Source organism: Hippocampus guttulatus, chromosome 1 (genome assembly GCF_054856545.1).
Source record: "Hippocampus guttulatus isolate MCC_2025c chromosome 1, RoL_Hgut_1.0, whole genome shotgun sequence".
In the NCBI taxonomy this organism is placed as follows: domain Eukaryota; kingdom Metazoa; phylum Chordata; class Actinopteri; order Syngnathiformes; family Syngnathidae; genus Hippocampus; species Hippocampus guttulatus.
Window position 1 is genome coordinate 33,827,965 of NC_141261.1, and position 19,536 is coordinate 33,847,500.

Sequence of the window (19,536 nt, forward strand, 5' to 3'; positions counted from 1 at the left end):
CCTTCCTCTGGAAAGGGGTCCCTGAAGGCACTCGTCGAAACCATGGAGTTGGCTTTGCTGTGAAGTTCCAACTGCTGAAGCGCATCCCAGAATCCCCTACCGGCATCAATGAAAGGCTGATGACATGGCGCATTCCCCCTCACCACACTCATAAGTGCTTACGCGCCAACTCTGAATGCCGAGCACAATATTAAGGAGGATTTCTACAGAGCTCTGGACACCATCCTGCAGAAAACACCGGCTACAGACAAGCTCATAGTCATGGGAGATTTCAATGCTAGGGTGGGCACGGAACACCTGGTATGGAGTAAAGTTATTGGCCAGCATGGAGTGGGAAAAATGAACAACAACGGCCTTCGGCTCCTCTCCCTCTGTGCAGAACATCAGTTGGTTCTCACTAACACCATTTTCCAAATGAAGAACAGGTTTAAGACCACCTGGCAGCACCCCCGCTCCAAACACTAGCATCTCCTGGACTATGTGATTGTCCGTCAAAAGGACATACGGGATGTCCTCATCACCCGTGTCATGCGCGGAGCTGAGTGTTGGACTGACCATCATGGTCAGATCCAAACTCCTCATGAGCATTCAACCCCGTCATCCGAGGACAGCTCCCAAAAAAAGGCTCAACTGTGCAGCACTGAACAACCCCATCACCAAAGCCAACCTTCGGCGACTCCTTGCTGAAAACCTTGACAAGATCCCGGAGGAATCAGGTGACTGGCTAGCTCTGTACCAGGCTATCCATAGCACAGCCTCAGCGGTGCTTGGCCAGTCAAGAACAACAAAAGCGTTGGACCCGATGGCATCCCTGCAGAGGTTATCAAACACGGAGGTTATCTCCTCACGCGCCGACTGCACCTCCTGATTCAAAACATCTGGGAACATGGGACCGTCCCGCAGGATTGGAAGGATGCTAACATCGTTGTTATCTATAAGCAGAAAGGGGACAGAGCAGCCTGTGGGAATAGCCGAGGAATCTCTCTCCTCTCCACCGCAGGAAAGATCTTGGCCAAAATCATGCTCAGCAGGCTGGTCGAGCACATCTCAGAAGGTGTGCTTCCAGAAACCCAGTGTGGCTACCGGAAGACTAGATCCACCATTGACATGATCTTTGTTTTAAGACAGCTAATGGAGAAAAGCAGAGAACATCACAAGGACCTGTACATAGCCTTCATCGATCTCAGCAAAGCCTTTGACACCATCAACCGTGAGTTGCTCTGGAAACACCTCTCCAAACTTGGGGTGCCACCCAAGTTTCTCTGCATCCTCCAGCAGCTGCATGATGGGATGCAAGCCAGAGTGCTCATCAGAGGACTCCAGTCAGAGCTCTTCAAGGTGAAAGTCGGGGTGAAGCAGGGCTGTGTCTTGGCTCCAGTGCTTTTTAACATCCTCCTCTCTGCCATCACGTGCCTCTTCCACCGTGGCATGGGACATGAAGACGGTGTCCATATGGAGTACCGCCTAGATCAGGGGTGGGCAATTATTTTTTGCTTGCTGATGATCTGATCATTTGAATCAGGTGTGTTGCAACAGGGAGACTTGGAAAACATGCAGGACAGCGGCCCTCCAGGACCTTAGTTTGATACCTATGGCCTAGATGGAAGCCTCTTCAACATCAGATGGCTCCAGGCTCACACAAAGACAAAAATCTGTCAGATCTGTGAGCTTCAGTATGCTGACAACTGCACTACACTAGCTCACAGCTCAAACTCGATGCAGCATGCCCTGGACACCAATTCCAGTCTGTACCAATTCTTTGGTCTTCAGATCAACATTAAAAAAAACTGAGGTCATGTTCCAACTCGCTACCCCAACTTCCACATCCCCCAGCTTTCACATTAATGGCACTCCACTAAACGTAGTGGACCATTTCACTACCTTGGCTCCACTTTGTCCTCAAACTGCTCCCTTGACACTGAAGTCCACACCCGTATCAATAAAGCATCATCATCCTTTGGTCGCCTACGCAGCAGGGTCTTCGAAAACCGAAACCTGAAGATCTGTACCAAGATTGCCGTGTACAATGCAGTATAAAAACCTTTATTAGTCTCGCAATGGAGAAATTCCCAATTCACAGCAGCAAAGTTATGAAAGGAAGAAGTAGAACAACAAAATATAGGAGCTGCTGGAAAGGCAGCCACTCTCGCGGCGCCATTTTGAAGTCAAAATAACAAAAATAACACAACACAACACATAGGACACAGACAGTCGTGAAATCTTCACCACTTTTCTGCATACACTTTGTTGTCTGAAGAAGTTATAGATGAAAGAGGAGAGGCTCAAAGTGTCTTTTCACCAGTGGATCAGAGACGTCATGCTGAAAAAGTGCACACGTCTGCTACAAGCTAAGTTTTGAAAGCAAACATGAAGCTGTCGCGTCCATTGACGAAAAGAGATTAGTTCACTTCTCCTGTCCCACGTAATCCGCTTCAAACTCCAAGCCGCGACTCCCAGTTCCAAATCCGCATCGGCGCTCCGCGCTAACGCTCCTTTCTTCTCATCGTCGGCTCCTCAAGACTTACATCCATCCAGCCGCAGACCGTTCAACAGCACCGATCTCTCCGCTGAACAGAGCGGGGCTGTGAAAAATGCTGCCCATTACAGGCGCAAGACACAAGCGCCCCGGGACTGTCCGGCAACGACAGTCAAATGGCGCCGACATTCCTCCCAGTCAAAAACAGTGCTGGTATACCCATGCTGCCGAGAAGGCGCAACCACCAAGCACAGAGTCTCCTCCTTGATGAATGTCGTCGCCAAAAAATGCTGAAAAAAGTCCACATCAGCTCCACACGACATAACAACAAACACAAAGTGACAAAACAAACACAAAAACAACAAAAAAAGCAAGGCTCATGAGAGCACTTGCCGACGGCTGCCTACTCGGGCGCCATCTGGACTTCAAAGTCGTATGTCTCTCCACTCTGCTCTACGGGGCAGAGTCATGGACCCAATACCGCCAACACATTACTACCCTGGAAGCCTTCCACATCCGCTGCCTGCAAAAGATCCTTGGCCTGTCCTGGGAAGATCGAGTTCCCCATACAGACATCCTTAAAAGCACCAATTCCATCTGCATGGAAGCGGCCGTGGCGAAGCCACATCTGCAGTGGATCGGACACACCATTCGCATGCCCGACAACCGCCTGCGCCGTCAGGTCCTCTATGGCCAACTGAGAGGTGCAAAGCGTTCTGCTGGGGGGCAAAAGCGGTGCCTCAAGGACTATAGCAGGGACCTCCTAAAGCGAGCCAACATCAACCCCACGCAGCTTGAAACACTTGCACTCAACAGACCAACCTGGCAGATCACTTGTGCCACTGCAGTCTCTCAAATACACCAAACTAACCAAGCCAGATGAACCAAGAGATGCATTCAATGACACCAGCGGTCAGCTGGTACCCCCCAGGTATTTGGTTTCCCTTGCTCCATCTGTGGTCTGTGAGTCTGCAGCTCAAGCATCGGTCTCTATGCCCACGAGAAGTGGCACCAGCGACAGAGTCGCTGACCCCCCACCCCCCACCCATCCTCCCCTCCCTTGGAGCAAGCGTCATCATCAGACATGATGGACAGCTAATATACCTATATATACAGTATATTATCATAGATTTCAAGAAACATTGTTTTGAATCACATTATCTATATACTGGAGAGTGGAGAGTGTGGATACTTTTTCAGGGGCTGCCATGATTGCCCGTACTTGAGTGCATTTTGGCAATGAGGAGACACACTTCACTATTTCATCCGCAGGTGGGCCTACATATATATTGTATTTTCCGCACTATAAGGTGCTTTGGAGTATAAGGTGCACCTTCAATGAATCTCCTATTTTAAAACTGTTTCATATATAAGGCGCACCACATGTTAAGGCGCATAGAATAGAAGCTACAATAGTGGCTGAGTTTGGGTTATGCATCCACTCAATGGTGCGATGCTAAAGAGAATAAAATACAATACAACACAGCTTTATTTATACTGCGCTTTCACAACTGCGGCAGTTGTAAAAAAGAGCTTCATAAAACATTTAAAATACTACATCCAAGAAAACAGAATACTGATCCATATATAAAGGCATTGGATTATAAGGCACACTGTTGGCGTTTGAGAAAGTGGAATGCTTTTAGATGTGTCTTATAGAGCGGTAAATACGGGAATTATAAATGTTGTTCAAAATTGTTTTCAATCAAAATGTCTATATACTGACTCCAAAATGAAGTGCATGACAGTAATCCAGCCGGGATGTGACGAAGGCATGAATGACTGTTTCAAAGTGCTCCTGAGAAAGGAGAGGCTTGACTTTAGCCAGCTGCCTAAGGTGAAAGAAGCTGGATTGAACAACGGCACCAATTTGCCAGTCCGATTTGGAATCACTGTCCAGTTTAAGATCCAAGTTCAAGAGGGTTGGCTGAATATAAGGAGCCAGGTCCAAGTCCACAGGATGGGATGTACAAGGGCCACTGGGCCCAAACACCATCACTTATGTTTTCCCTTCATTGAAATACAATAAATGTAGTGCTATCCAGGTGTTCATTTCCTCCAGAAAAGGCTGTTGAATTCCAGTAAAAACTATTTTTTTGTTATTGTAAAGTGTCCTTGGGTGTCTTGAAAGGCGCTTATAAATAAAATCTATTATTATTATTATTATTATTAAAAAAACACTACGGGACAGCATTGCTCAGCAAATAACTTCCTTTTCTCCCTCCATTACATGCAGCCATCTCGTTACCTCTGCGTTCCGCGTCCTAGACGCACAATTTTCAAATAATGTGCGTTTTTGGGATGCAAGGAAATTTCTCATTCAAAACAAACAAAAAAAACTGCCGCAGGCCTGAGGATTTCATTCACGGTTACGATCGTCACCGGTCGCGTGTCGTTTCCGAGGCATAATTTTGACGGTACCGGAAAAAAGTTTCCCATAAAAGTCACTGCACACTAGTTGACTGTACGCGATCGAATCTCTCCTGTGTGATCAACGCGATTTGTGTTTGTGGTGTGTGTGTGTTTCTTCTAATTTACTTTCATTTTGTTTTGTTTTCAGTGTTGGGGGGGTGGGGGGCAGTTAACGTTATGTGCGCATGCGGGTTGCTATTTTAGTCCGCAAACAGAGAAATCGCATGGATGACAATTTGTGATGGTGCCGGAAAAAAAACACACAAAGGTCTCCTAATTACGACATTTAAGAAATGGGAATGCCACTCAGATCTTTTGTATGAATCGTCCGAAGGGCATATCACAAAACTCACCTAGGACGCATGCACAGAACACGAGAGCGAGATACGACGGGAGGCCCGATTCCGAGGCAAGGTGGTCATTAGATCTATAGGCTAATCGCTAAGAAAAATATGATGAAACAGTCTTGGTTATTCAATAATTTACTGGTTGTAGCATGGTAACTTTATGAATAAAACATTCGTCACATGGTGTAGTAATGCTAATGTTAACTGTCGGTAGAACTAACAATGACGTGTGGTAGATTATTTCGTAAAATTGATGGTAGATTACACATGCATCGTTTTGGGAAGAGGATGTCAAGCCACATCAAAACTTACCTGTATTAATTATTACCAGTAAATTGATCTCTGCAGTGTGAGACTGGAAAAAATACTCAGATTTTGTGGTATGCTGTATTCATGATGCCATATGAGTACAACATATTTTGATCCATTTATTTTGTTGAATAAACCTGGAGTACACAACTGCTGATGCAATGTTCATTGTTAATGCATAGTTTTCAAACATTTACCATTGAAACATTATACTTTTGAGTATCAGAATTCTTGATTATGAATAACAGTCAAAATAGAAAAATGGGTTCCCACGATGAACATTTACATTTCCCATTGGATAACTGAAAAAGCCTGCTACGGTACATCTTTTTTTCCCAAAACGATCGCAGTTTGACAATCGTCGCCATTGTTGTTTTGATCCCGCGTTAAGTAATCTCGCGTGACGAGATTTCCGTTCTCGCGAGATGAGATTGGCGAGATCGGCCTTCACCTTGCAGAAAGCAGACGATTGCCAAGTTGTGTAACGTTAAAACAAGTGTTGCAAAAGTTTATTGTGGAGATATCACAGAGGAAGCAGCTAAAGTTGGGTAGTTTTTTGCAATAATAAGTTGACTTTGCGAAAGCCTTGCATCATTGGAAGCAGAGTAAAGAGAGGAGAATTTATGAACTCAAAGACTGAACCATGGGACGAAATAAGAACCTATTTCTCAGCAAATCTTGTATGCCTGAATTATTTAAATTTTTGCAGCATTTGTTTATAAGAAATAAACCTATTATCAATGTATATGGTTGTTGTTTGTGTTATCATCATATGTAATTGAATAAGTAGACCATTTCAGAATTCGAAATTTGGGACTCTCTAAATCCATAATGGGACTCATACTTTTCTGATCAGCGAGTCCCTGGGACTCGCTGGGGTTAAACTGTAAAATTATCACTGTACATGTCCTCAAAACATGAGTATTTTCTCATCTTTTTACTTTTAACATGCAGTGGTAAACTTCCCTGCATGGTGGTATTACAGTCGAGGGTGCAAAAATGTGACTGTTCATAAAACTTTTTTGACAATTTGACCAAGGAACAGATTATTACACATAATTAGTTGTTTCTAAATCCAAAAGTGTACTTCCAAAATGGCCTTTTCTGTGACTGAAGTGGTGTGGATGTGAAGCTTACCTGAAGTTTTTGCAGCAGGACCACATCCCCAATCTTGTCTTTCTCATGCTTTGCCTGTTTGGCTTTCCAGAACTGCTTCTGTGCGGAGTAGCGACTCATTGGACACACCTTAAACAGGCAGTCTGAACAGGGGAACAAACATTACCACTGGTTAGCATACAATCCTCAATGTAGTACATTGTAGAACCTGCTACCGTTCTGTCAAAGAAGACCTTGAACAAGCACTCTAAAGCCACATACAAACCCAATTCCAATGAAGTTGGGATGATTATACATCAATAAAAACAGAATACAATGATTTGCAAATCGTGTTCTATCTGTTCAAATGTATACACTACAGACACATGCACATGCTTACTCTTACAAGGGTAAAAGCTGCATGTGCTGAATAATTTGAAGTTGGAATGGTTTGAACTGAGTAGGTGTCACAAGAATCTGGAGTCTACCTAATGTTTTGGTCAATATGGCCACTTCAAGGGGGAGACAGAGGCATAAGAATGCTAAATGTACCCAACGTTCTGTCCAAGATGTACGCCCAAGTGGAGAGGCCGAGGGGTAAGAATGCGGAGTCCACCTAATGGTCTGTCAAAGATAGCCGCCCACCTGACAATGACATTGTTGTCTTTCAACATGCTACCCATTGGGGAAGCTTCGGGGCGAGTTTGCAAAGGTGTACCTATGTTTTGTAACTGTCTCTAAGGTGACATCTACAGACAACAATCTAAGGTCTAAGTAATGTTTCAACCAATATGATCACATCACTGGATACACACACACACACACACACACACACACACACAATGAGGAGGAACTGATGGCGTACAGTGATCCCTCGCTACTTTGCGGTTCGTTTATCGCGGGTTCAGTGCATCGCGGATTTTTTTCAAACAAATTTTTTGGATTTTTTTTTTTTTTACTTAATTACATGGAGTACAGTACTGTGTATGTTGCTCTATGTGACTCGCTGTTGTTTTGCAGCTTCTCGCGGACCGTTTGCAGACTTAAAAAAAAAAACTTTTTTTTTTTTACCTGTTTATGTTAATTGGACGCTACTTTGGGGATTTTCGTTTATCGCTGGTGGTTTTGGTCCCCATTAACCGCGATAAACGAGGGATTACTGTATTCGGAAATACTCAGAATACACTGGTTCACTCTAACTATTCGAAAAACTCAATTCGTTGCTCAATTTGCCGTTCGGTTATCCAGAGTGCCCCAAAAACCAAGTGCCTGTGTGTACTAGCTGCTCCGTGGTGCGACAGTGCTGGCTGCATTAAGAAATGAAAGCGATCGGAGCACACTCTTTGCCAAACACATCCACTATTAGAATTGTGCATGGATGTCTCAGTAAATTTCCGAACACGCCCTGAAAGATATTTGCATTTCAGGAAGCCCTACCTGATAGACGCGACATAGGGCTGGAGGAGATGTGTCATGTGACAAGCAGCTGTCAGTAATTACTCTATACTTGTGTGGAAGTGCACACACAATGGTTAACCACACAATGGTTAACTGAGATCAATGGAAGAGAACACCCCTCGAACAAAATGCTCTCACGACATAATGGTTAAAAGATACTGGTTCGACAAAGGGCTCATTAGAATGGTAAGGGTTTGGGGAACCTGGGCGTGTACTCATTTTTCATACTGGATAAAAAAAATTTACCGAATTAGGCCAGGTTATAAGAATAGTAAATCTAAACAAAATGTCAGGAAAAGGCCACAAAATTCGCATTGTGGTCAGTAAACGTGTTTTGTGACTTCTTCTTGGTTCAAGTCAAATAAAAGGTACTAAATAATTTTTTAGCAAGTAAATAAGACACTTAATACAAAGAAATGTCCAAATATGATCCCATTTGAGGCAATATTGTGGCCATTCTGACAAGTTAATATGAGTTTTTTTTGACAGATTTTTCTGCCAGCTCCCACTCTAACCACTCTTGCCCATGCAATACATGCGAATGTTAAAACTAATTTTTTTTTCTATTTTGCTCACTGTCTTTAAAAACACACAGGAGGGCAAATATACCGTATTTTCTGCACTAAAAGGCGCACTGGATAATGAGGCGCACCTTCAATGAATGGCCTATTTTATTTTTTTCATATATTGCATGCACTGGACTACGAGGTGCAATCTACAAGGCATCCACTAGATGAAGCTACAGGTACGTCTTTGTCCGTCTCCTTGGTTTCTCTTCTTCAGTTTGATCGAGAGGCGGTCATGACCGCATCCAAAAAACGTAAATTAATGATTACTTCAATGAAACTATTAAAATTGAAAATACAGTAATGCATCAAAACAGAAAATCACAAAAAAAAATTCTATAGCCCCCCGACAAAATTTATTTTGGCATTTCCTTGAGCGCAGCTGCAACAGAACGATCAGATGTCAATAAATTGGATGAGGCTGGACTGTCTCAGCAGTGTTTGTTACTTATTCCTTTGTTGTGTACTGTATTCACAAACGAGGAAATCACAAAATAAAATCTGTAGTGGGGCTATAGAACTTATTTTGTGATTTCCTCGCTTGATTTTCTGTTTTGATGCATTATTTTTAATTTTCGTAGTTTCATTGAAGGTATCGTTAATTTACATTTTTCCGAAGCGGTCATGAACGCCTCTCGAGTCGAACTGAAGAGGAAAAGGCACGGAGATGGACAAAGGCATACCTGTATTTGTTGAGACTGTGAAAACCATTAATAAGGTCAAGGTCATCTTTATTGTCAAATATGTTTTATGTATGATATGCAGCATAGATTAAATTTCTTCCTCTTAATCCTCAGTGCAAACATGCATGCAAACATTAAACACACACAGCTAAGAAAAGATAGCAGCTACATTGTATAAAAAGACATAATATGTAATCTGAACAGTAAAAACAGTATAAGATTAAGATATCCTTTATTTGTCCCACAATGGGGAAACAGTCTACAGCAGCAAGATTGTGGGTAGAAGAAGAAAGAAGAAAAAAAACAAACATTTTTTTTTGCATTCACAGACAAAGATAAGGTGGCTGTGCTATTTACCAATGTTTGTCACATCATTTCATTTTTTATTCAGCAGCCTGACAGCAGTCGGTAGGCACTTGTGGCTATTGTGGGTAAAGTGAGGTAGTGCATTATAGTGCATTTATAAGCGCCTTTCACAACACTCAAGGACACTTAACAATCAAGGACAAAACAAAGAACAATAAAACCACAGATAAAATTATAAATAAAAAAGAAGAGATTGATTTAAATTGAGTATTCGATTTTGAATTGGTGGGTTTTGAGATTTAATTTGAATGTGGGAAGAGAATCAATATTACGGATGTTGGATGGAAGTGAGTTCCATAGTTTGGGGGCAGAGCGGCTGAAAGCTCTGCACCTCATCGTGCTGAGATGGGCAAAGGGTACACAGAGGTGGAGGGAGGATGAGGACCTGAGGGAACGAGCGGGAACGGAAATTTGAAGATCAGACAGATAAGGGGTGGGGGGCAGGCAAGCTTATGGATGGCTTTAAATGTATAGAGAAGTATTTTTTAGTTGATTCTAAGTTTGACAGGGAGCCAGTGGAGCTGTCGGAGGATGGGGGTGATGTGATGAAGGGAGGGGGTTCTAGTGATGATCTGGGCTGAAGAATTCTGGACCAGTTGAAGTTTATGGAGGAATTTGTGATGGACACCAAAAAGAAGTGAATTGCAATTATCAATACGGGAGGTGACGAGACTGTGGACAAGGATAGCAGTGGTGTGAGGGGTGAGAGAGGGACGGATACGATTGATAATACATAGGTGGAAACATGCAGACCGGGTTATGTTATTGATGTGGGAGTGGAAAGATAGTGATTATCGAGGATGACGCCCAGGCTCTTTATCTGAAGGGAGGGGGACACAGTAGAACTGTCAATTGTGAGGGAGAAAATGTCGGCTTTGTGTAGGCTGGATTTGGTACCAACGAGGAGGAGTTCTGTTTTATCACTGTTAAGTTTGAGGAAGTTATGGGTAAACCAAGATTTGATTTCTGAGAGGCAGCGTGAGAGGGAGGAGGGTGGATGGCAGGCAGGCGTCGGGTTTGCTGGAGAGGTAGAGCTGGTGTCATCCGCAAAGCAATGAAAGTGTATACCAAAATTACGGAAAATATTGCCAAGGGGGAGAAGGTAGATAATGAAGAGGAGGGGTCCCAGGACAGAGCCCTGGGGCACACCAGAAGAGACGGGGAGGGACTGTGTAGTGAAGGAATTGAGTTGGATGAACTAAGAGCGGCCAGTGAGATAAGAGTGAAACCCCCGTAGGGGGGCTGTGGGTGATGGTGGAGAGTCTATTAAGGAGGATGGGGTGAGAAACGTCAAAAGCTCCACTCGGGTCGAGGAGGATGTGGATGAAGATTAAACCGGAGTCTGCTGCCATGAGAAGGTCATTAGTGATTTTTATGACGGGCTGTTTCTGTACTGTGACGGAGACGGAACCCAGACTGGAAATGTTCGTCGAGACTGTTATAAGTGAGGTGGGAGTGAAGCTGAGAGGCAACATTTTTTTCAATAATTTATTTGAGATGAAAGGAAGGTGAGAAATGGGGCATAGGTTATTGAAATCATTGGGATCTGAACCAGTTTTTTTTCAGGATTGGAGTGACAACTGCAGTTTTGAAGTGGACAGGAACAATTCCAGTGGAATGACTAATGACTGAGATGTTCGTCCCAACCAAAAAGATCAGGCTTGTCAGTGAAGGAGACTACTCTGGTGAGCTAAACTACTTCTTGCTTTCGCTCTCCTACCCGTGCCTGCCAAATTGTCAAACAATTCAACTATTCGTCATCCCCTCACCCTCGTCTCCTGCCATTCTTGCTTTCCCCTTGCTTAAGCGCCATAATCCACGTATTGACTGGTTACTGAAAAAGATCTTGGGCTGGAGTTCAAACTGTCACTTGTGTCTAGGTTCTACAATCCCATGAGCGGGCGTCACCCTAGGTCAGACATGTCCAGCTCCGGGCCTGGAGGGCCACTGTCCTGCCTGTTTTCCAGCTCTCCCGCCTGCAACACACCTGATTCAGATGATCAGCTCATCAGCCAGCTTTGAAGCAGCAGCAGAACGATCCTGATGATTTGAATCAGATGTGTTGCTCCGGGGAGAGCTGGAAAACAGGCAGGGCAGCGGCCCTTGAGGACCGACTTTGGACACCCCTGCCCTAGGTCCTTCACATCTCTCGAACCCCCCAGAGCATTCTACAGTGCCCTCAGAATACCATGATTTTGCTACCATGTTCACATGACTGTCATTGACCTCATTTTGGGGACTCCTCTCCCCACCGGTAGACTTTTCAACCTCTCTCATCCTGAGAAGGAGGCTGTGGAAATATTCATTTGTGTCTTTCTGGCAATTGGTTTGATCCATCCCTCCTCCTCGCCCGTTGTGGGAGGATTTTTCTTTGCAGAGAAAAAGGATGCCACCCTTCGTCTGTGCACTGATTTTCATTGAATTGAATTGAATATAACTTTATTGTCAAATGTGCTGTGGTCATGGCCTCATGACCGCCGTAATTCTTATCACCTCATTCGCATCAGGAGAGGTGATGAATGGAAAACTGCTTTCAATACTCCCTGTGGTCATTTCAAATATCTTGTCATCCCCTGCAGTTTTCTAACACCTTATGAATGGCATGTTTCGAGACATGCTCAACTACTTTATCTCTCATTTACTTGGATGAAATTCTGATCTACTCCTGTTCTCTCAAGGAGCATCGTCTACATGTAAAAATGGTCCTTCAAAGGCTCCTGGAGAACAGACTGTTTGCAAAACCGGAAAAAAATGGGAGTTTCATAAGATAAGAGAAGATAAGAGAAGAAAAAACTTTGTCTCACAAAGGAGAAATTCGTAAATTACAGCAGCAAAGTTTGCAGGGAAGAAAGTAGAAAAAGTAGAAAAAACAAGTATTTGCATGCACAAAATTTTTTTCACAAAAAATGAGCTGTACACAGTACAGAATGCAATATAAAAATACAAAATGTAAGATATAAGCATATATGCAATTGTGCATATGCTGCATAAGGTGGCTGTGCTATTTACAATGGGTGAGTAGAGGAGAGTCCAGGTTTTCACGCGTGTTTATTCAACAGTTTTTATTCATTTATTCATCCATGTCCCATTTGTGGGTTTTCTGGGCCACATTATTGCCAGGGCTCAAATTGAACCTGACCCTACAAATATACGGGCGGTTGCTGACTGGCCTAAACCCACTAATCACAAGGAACTCCAATGGTTTTTGGGCTTTGCTAATTTCTACCGCCGTTTTGTCCGTGACTACAGTAAGGTTGCTGTTCCCTTAACCATACTCACCTCCACAAAGCTCCCTTTCTGTTGGACCCCGGAAGCTGATGGGGCATTTACAACACTGATGTTCACCAATGCCTCCATTCTCAAGCACACTAATTTTTCTCTCCAGTTTGTGGTAGCGGTGGATGATTCGGGGTGGGAGCTGTCTTGTCCCAACGTGTTCCTGAAACACAGAAATTGCACCCCTGTGCTTTTTTTTTTTCTCACCGTCTCAGCCTTCTGCGATAGAAATTACGATGTGGGGAATCGTGAGTTTCTGGCATAGGTCCTGGCACTTGGGGAGTGGAAACACTGGATGGAGGGCTATGAGCTCCCTTTTCTCATTTGGACTGACCACAAGAACATTTCTTATCTCCAGTCCTCTCGACGCCTCAACCCCCGTCTCTGTTTCTCAGCAGGTTCAATTTCACCCTTTCTTACCGCCCTGGTTCCCAAAACACCAAGACGGATGCTCTCATGCAAATTTACTCGCCCCTCTTCAGTTCCGAGGATCCTAAGCCAATCCTTCCTCCTGCCTGTGTTGTGGGTGCTGTAACCTGGGAAATTGATTGATTCGGTTGTTAAGGAGGCCCTGAAGGCTGACCCGCCCAACAGATTGTTGGGCGGGTCAGCCTTCGGGCGGGTTGGGCGGGTTCGTTTCCAAGTCCTCCAATGGGGGCACTCCTCGAAACTAACTTCCCACCCTGGCGTACCTCCGTTATCATTTCTGGTGGCCGAGCATTGCCCAGGACACCAGGGAATTCGTGACGATGTGCTCAAAGTTAAGGCCTCTCATCTTCCCCCTGCTGGCTTCCCATTCCCAGCCGCCCTTGGTCTCACATTGCTGTGGACTTCGTCTCTGGGCTGCCCCCATCTGAAGGCAGTACTGTAATTCTGACCATTGTTGATCACTTCTCCAAGTCCGTCCACTCCGTTCCTCTTCCCAAGTTGCCTTCAGCTCTGGAAACGGCCAAGCACCTAGTCAATCATGGATTCAGACTTCACAGGATCCCTATTGACATGGTATCCAATCATGGCCCTAATTTAGCTGCGGCATGTGGAAGAAATTTTGCAAAGCGGTGGACGCAACAGTGAGCCTCTCCTCCACTTATCATCCACAGGCCAACGGCCAGACTGAGTGGGCCAACTAGAACTTGGAGGCAGCCTTACACCGCATTGTTGCACACCATCCTGTGGCTTGGAGCTCCTTCCTCCCTTGGGTTGAATATGCCCACAACTTCCTCTCCTGCTCGGCTACATGTATGTCACCCTTCATGGTTTGCTATGGCTTCCAGCCTCCCTTGTTCCCTGACCAGGAGGTGTCGGTTTGATCCCTGTTGTCCGAGATCATCCCCGCAGGATCCGGGCGGTTTCGAAGTCTGTCAGGGTGGCCCTTGCTCGAACGGCTGAGAGGAACAAATGACTGGCTGACCACCACCGCTCTCCTGCTCCTGAGTATCATGTTGGACAGAAGGTCTGGTTGTTGTCACGTGACCTTCCCGTTGAAACTGAGTCTCGGAAACTCACCCCCCGTTTGTGGGTCCCTTCACTATTTCTAAAGTCATTAATCCCTATTCTGTCCATTTGAACGTCCCTGCATCTCTGAACATCCATGTTTTTCTCATCAAGTCAGTTTCCTCCAGTGACCTCTGCCCACCTGACACTCCCCCGCCAAACCTCGTCTTGTCGATGGTCGGCTGGCCTTCTCTGTTTCCCAGTTTCTGGATGTCCGGCCCTGGGGTCGGGGTTTCTATTATCTCACTGACTGGGGGAGTATGGCCTGGAGGAGCAGTCGTGGGTCCCCGCCGCCTCATCCTGGACCCTTCTCTCCTGAGGGACTTTTACAGGGCCAATCCTGGCAAGCCTGGGCTGGCGCCGGGTGCCACCCATTTGGGATAGTGTGCTGTGCAGTCACAGATCCTCCTACTTCTGTGTTTGTATTGTGACTTCCTCATTTATTTTGGCGGTCCACTTCCAGGGACTTTGCGTATTTGTTTGTTTGTTTGTTTATTGAACATAAAACATATATACAGTAATAATTTGACAGAAAATAAGGTAGATAAAAAAAGAAAGAAATCAATCTTCATACAACACAGTTATTATGTTCAAGGGAGTAGGAAGAAGTAAAAAACTTATCTAGTCCTACCCCGTTATGTGATTGTATCTAATAAATCATTTTTATATCAATCAGAAAAGAAAAAAGTAAGAAGAAGTCTCCATTAAGGCTCATACTTTACCCTTAACCGTGATATTTTTACAACTTTTGGTTTGTATCGGGATTATATACTTCCACACCCTGACACTCTTGTGTCAATTTTCTCTTGTATTCATAATGGATATTTATATACCTTTCTCTATTTATCAACTTAGTTCTGATTTATCATTATATTTAATGTTTTGAATTTATCATTTTAACTCTGATTGATGTAGGTTGTTTGTACTATTTTTTTGAATTTGTTTTTGAACTCAGCAAGCGATTTACTCATTTTCAGGTCCGTTTCGAGATTATTCCACAGATTAACACCTTTGATAGATACACTTCTTTGCTTGATGTTTGTTCTTGTTTTGAGTTTTTTGAATAAGTTGGTACCTCTTAAATCATAGCTGCTTTCTCGAATTTCGAAAAACTTCTGAATGTTTTGGCAGAGCAGGTTATTGTGTGCTTTGTACATTAATTGGGCGGTTTTAAAGTCAACCAGGTCATAAAATTTCATCGTATTTAATTTGATAAATAGTGGATTTGTGGGTTCCGTATATTTTGATCTATTAATAATTCGAATTGCTTTTTTTTGTAGGTTGAGAATAGGGAGTGTGTTTGTTTTGCAGGCATTTCCCCATATTTCCACACAGTAGGTCATATATGGTAATAATAATGAAGTGTATAATGTGTACAAAGATCTCTTATTTAGCACTTCCTTGGTTTTGTAGAGGATCCCTACGGTTTTGGCTATTTTTCTTTTTACGTTATCGATATGTGGCTTCCAACATAGTTTTGAGTCTATTACTAATCCGAGAAACTTGGTTTCATACGCTCTTTCTATCTCAATTGAGTTTACCATAATTTTAGCTTGGTGTTTGATTGGTCTTGTGCCAAAAACAATTAACTTCGATTTTTTCAGGTTAAGTGACAATTTATTTCTGTCGAACCAGTTTTTTAATTTGTTTAATTCGTTTTCTACGGTTGTCAGGAGCTGTTTCAGATTTATTCCAGAACAGTAGAAAGTTGTATCATCAGCAAATAGGACACATTTAAATTGTTTTGAGACCTTGCAGATATCATTTATATATAAGATGAATAGTTTTGGACCAAGCACTGACCCCTGAGGAACTCCGTGAGTGATTTTTAGTTGATTCGTTTTTTTATTGTTGAGTTGCACGTACTGATATCTGTTTTCTAAATAACTTTTTATCCATTTATAAGCTACACCTCTAATGCCATATCTTTCTAGTTTTTTCAATAATATACTGTGATCTATTGTGTCAAAAGCTTTTTTTAGATCTAGGAAAACCCCAACAGTAAATTCTTTGTTGTCTATATTAGTGGCTATTGCTTCCACAAACTCCATAACTGCCATTGAGGTGGTCCGTTTTTCCCTGAAGCCATATTGATTCTCACTTAACAGCGCATGCTTTTGTATAAAGCTATCAAGTCTGCGAGAAAATAGTTTTTCTAATATTTTTGAAAATTGTGGTAGTAGTGATATTGGTCTATAATTTGTAAACCGATGTCTTTCTCCACTTTTATAGATTGGAATAACTTTAGCAATTTTCATTTTTGATGGAAAGATACCAGCTTTGAATGACAGGTTGCATATGTGCGTGAAAGGTCGCACTACATATTCTATAATCTGCTTTATTATTGTCATGTCAATATTAAAGCAATCAGTTGACTTTTTATTTTTAAAAGTTTTTATAATATTTGATACTTCTTCTTGTTTTACAGCAGTAAGGAACATCGTGGAGGAGTTTTTTTCTACATATCTATCTATTTCAAACAAGTTTGTTGGATCAGGAATTTGTTTTGCTAGGTTACTGCCGATGTTGACAAAATACTCATTAAATTCAGTTGCTATTTCTGCAGTTTTTTCCAAAATAGTATTTTTGCCTTTGATAAAATACTCTGGATAATACATTTTTTTAGGACTATTTCTGATTACTTGGTTAAGTATCTTCCATATTTCTTGTGTGTTACTTTTATTCTGCTCTAATAGTGCATGATAATGATCTCTTTTACTGGTTCTTATAATATTTACTAGTTTATTTTTATAGGTCTTATATATTTTTTCGTATGTCTGCTTCGTCTAATTATGAGGCTGGGCCGGAGGGTGCTCCCGCACCTGCAGTTGATTAGCATTCACCTCCTGGATATAAGACCTCTGCTGAACTGCAAGCGAGTGCCAGATGATTCGTGAATTACGAGTGGTTCTTAGGCCTTGACCAGTGCACATGCTTGTCATTTTTTTGATTTTTGTTGCATAACTATTTGATCTTGCTTATCTTTTTCCAGTGCCTCCCTGCCCAGCCTACCTCAGCGTTTCCTCCGGCAGAACCTCCTCAAAGAAGTGAGGAGGAAGAGAGTCATGTCTTAATCTGGTTAACCACATCATAAAAATGTCAAGCAAAGAGTTTCAAATTAATTTAATAACCCGGAACAAGGGATGACAGAGGGGCCAAACGTAGCGTCTCAAATGGGAGCCCTAGCTATAGCGTGCTTCTTCATGGAAAACTCCATTAATCTGTTACATGCTGGATTTTAGAGAAAGAGTTGCAAATAGGCTAATGGGGTGTAAGTGCAGAATCAAAATTTAACATGGATGATGCCGATTTGCCTGAATAACAAAATAAAAGGCCAAAGGCATTTCCACAGCAGGATGCTGTTTTGATACCAACTTGGCATTGCATGACAGTAACTGCAGCTACATCCTCTATTTGCCGTTTTTAACCATGCATATTAAACAGAAATGCAGTATCTATGAACGTTTGAAGTTTATTGTGATTATCATGCTAACTATGCATTGATGAATCCGTCAGACCAGGGGTGCCCAACTTTTTTTGTCCCAAGGGCTACTTTTCAAGGAGACAAACTCCGGAGATCTACAAGTACAGTGTCAACATCTGCCCCCCCCCCGCCCCCCCCCCCCCCCACACACACTAAAACATGAACTGCGTCCTCATCGTTTTTTGCCATCTTTTGTTCATGTTGTCTCTCAGAAGGTTTTGCCTGGTGTTTTGTCAAGAACTGATCCAAGGACACTTGCTTTTCTTGGCTTGAAAATGTCCAAGTCAAACATCCCTATAGTGAGCGATCGACCGACTAATGAACACTTTTTCTGGGTTATTCACATTTACGTAAAACTATCGGAACGCCTCATGGTCCGAAGGGCTACATACACATAGACACATACGGTAGAGGTCCCTCCTAGCCAATGGGATGCCAGGAGGAGGATTGGAAATAGCCAATGGCAATACCTTTCATATCTTGAAATTTCTTTCTAACAAGAGGCAATATTTTCCTGTTGAAAATATTCCCATTTCATAACTTGAAAATTTCGTATGACGAAACGTTCATAAGTAGAGGTACTTGAAAACGTACTTCGTAAGAGCACCTGTTTCTTTGTAATAAGAATGGCTGCGTACCACCCTGCACAACTCCAGCTCTGATGTATTTCCATAAAATGGTAAAAAGGAAAATATAATGAACTTAATGCAAGTCTTCTCCTCAGCCATTTTGACAGCAGCACGAAATGCATCTTGGGATATTTTCAGAGCCAAGCCTTCACAGGTCACCAACCAGTGCATCCTATGTTTAAGCTAGTGGACAAGAACAACTTCGAGGTATTTTGTGTGTTCTTGGCTTCTGAGTACTTTCAATTGTAACATGATTTGGGCCGTGACTGACAAGATGGCAAGAACATAAAAATGGGCAAGAATGAGAATTGAGAAATGGCTTACGTGTCAATTGAAGCCAGAAGAAAAAGACAATGTTTGTTTGGGTGAGGGTGTTTGTTGATGTTCATGCTGCGTGCGCCACATGAATGAATCTACTACCTTAATTGACAATGTGTGTACAGTAATCCCTCGCTCTTATGCGGTTCACTTTCCGCGGCGTCGCTGTTTCAAGGATATTTTTAGTGCCGTTTTTTTTAAACAGTGAATTGCGTTCTGCATCTTGATTGGCTCAGGGACTGACCAACGTGAACAGTCTCCACACCTCGTCTCTGTCCAGCTTACCTTTGCAAATTTTTGGTCTTTGGTTTCATTGTATCACTGGCGGATGCTGGTCTGTCAAGGAAGGGATGCTCAATTTTGGCCTACATCATAAAATGTGTCAGTTCATTTATATGTGAATTCTACTCTCCGTTCCTTTTCAAAAAAATGAAAAGGATGCCTTCACCATAAGATCAGTGATTGGCTCGTTTTGCTGTCAATCAAAAAGTGATTCAGCCTCAGACAGATCATCCAATTATCATGCAGAAAAGCTGAGTGCCCGGGCCAGCCGATACGCTGAGCGTCCGATGGGCGGGACAAAGCCAGCATTTATCAAATGACTCGTCTTGTTTCAATGCATT

General features: G+C 43.0%; 1 protein-coding gene across 2 annotated transcripts in view; it reads right to left on the minus strand.

The window, feature by feature from the left end:
* Positions 1-19,536, minus strand: part of itpr3 (inositol 1,4,5-trisphosphate receptor, type 3) — a 191,980-nt gene that overhangs the window by 148,427 nt on the left and 24,017 nt on the right. For both annotated transcript variants that reach the window (XM_086127490.1, XM_086127481.1), the window contains exon 3: positions 6,682-6,803. In XM_086127490.1, coding sequence (XP_085983616.1) covers positions 6,682-6,803 — 122 coding nt within the window. The remainder of the gene's footprint in view (positions 1-6,681; positions 6,804-19,536) is intronic.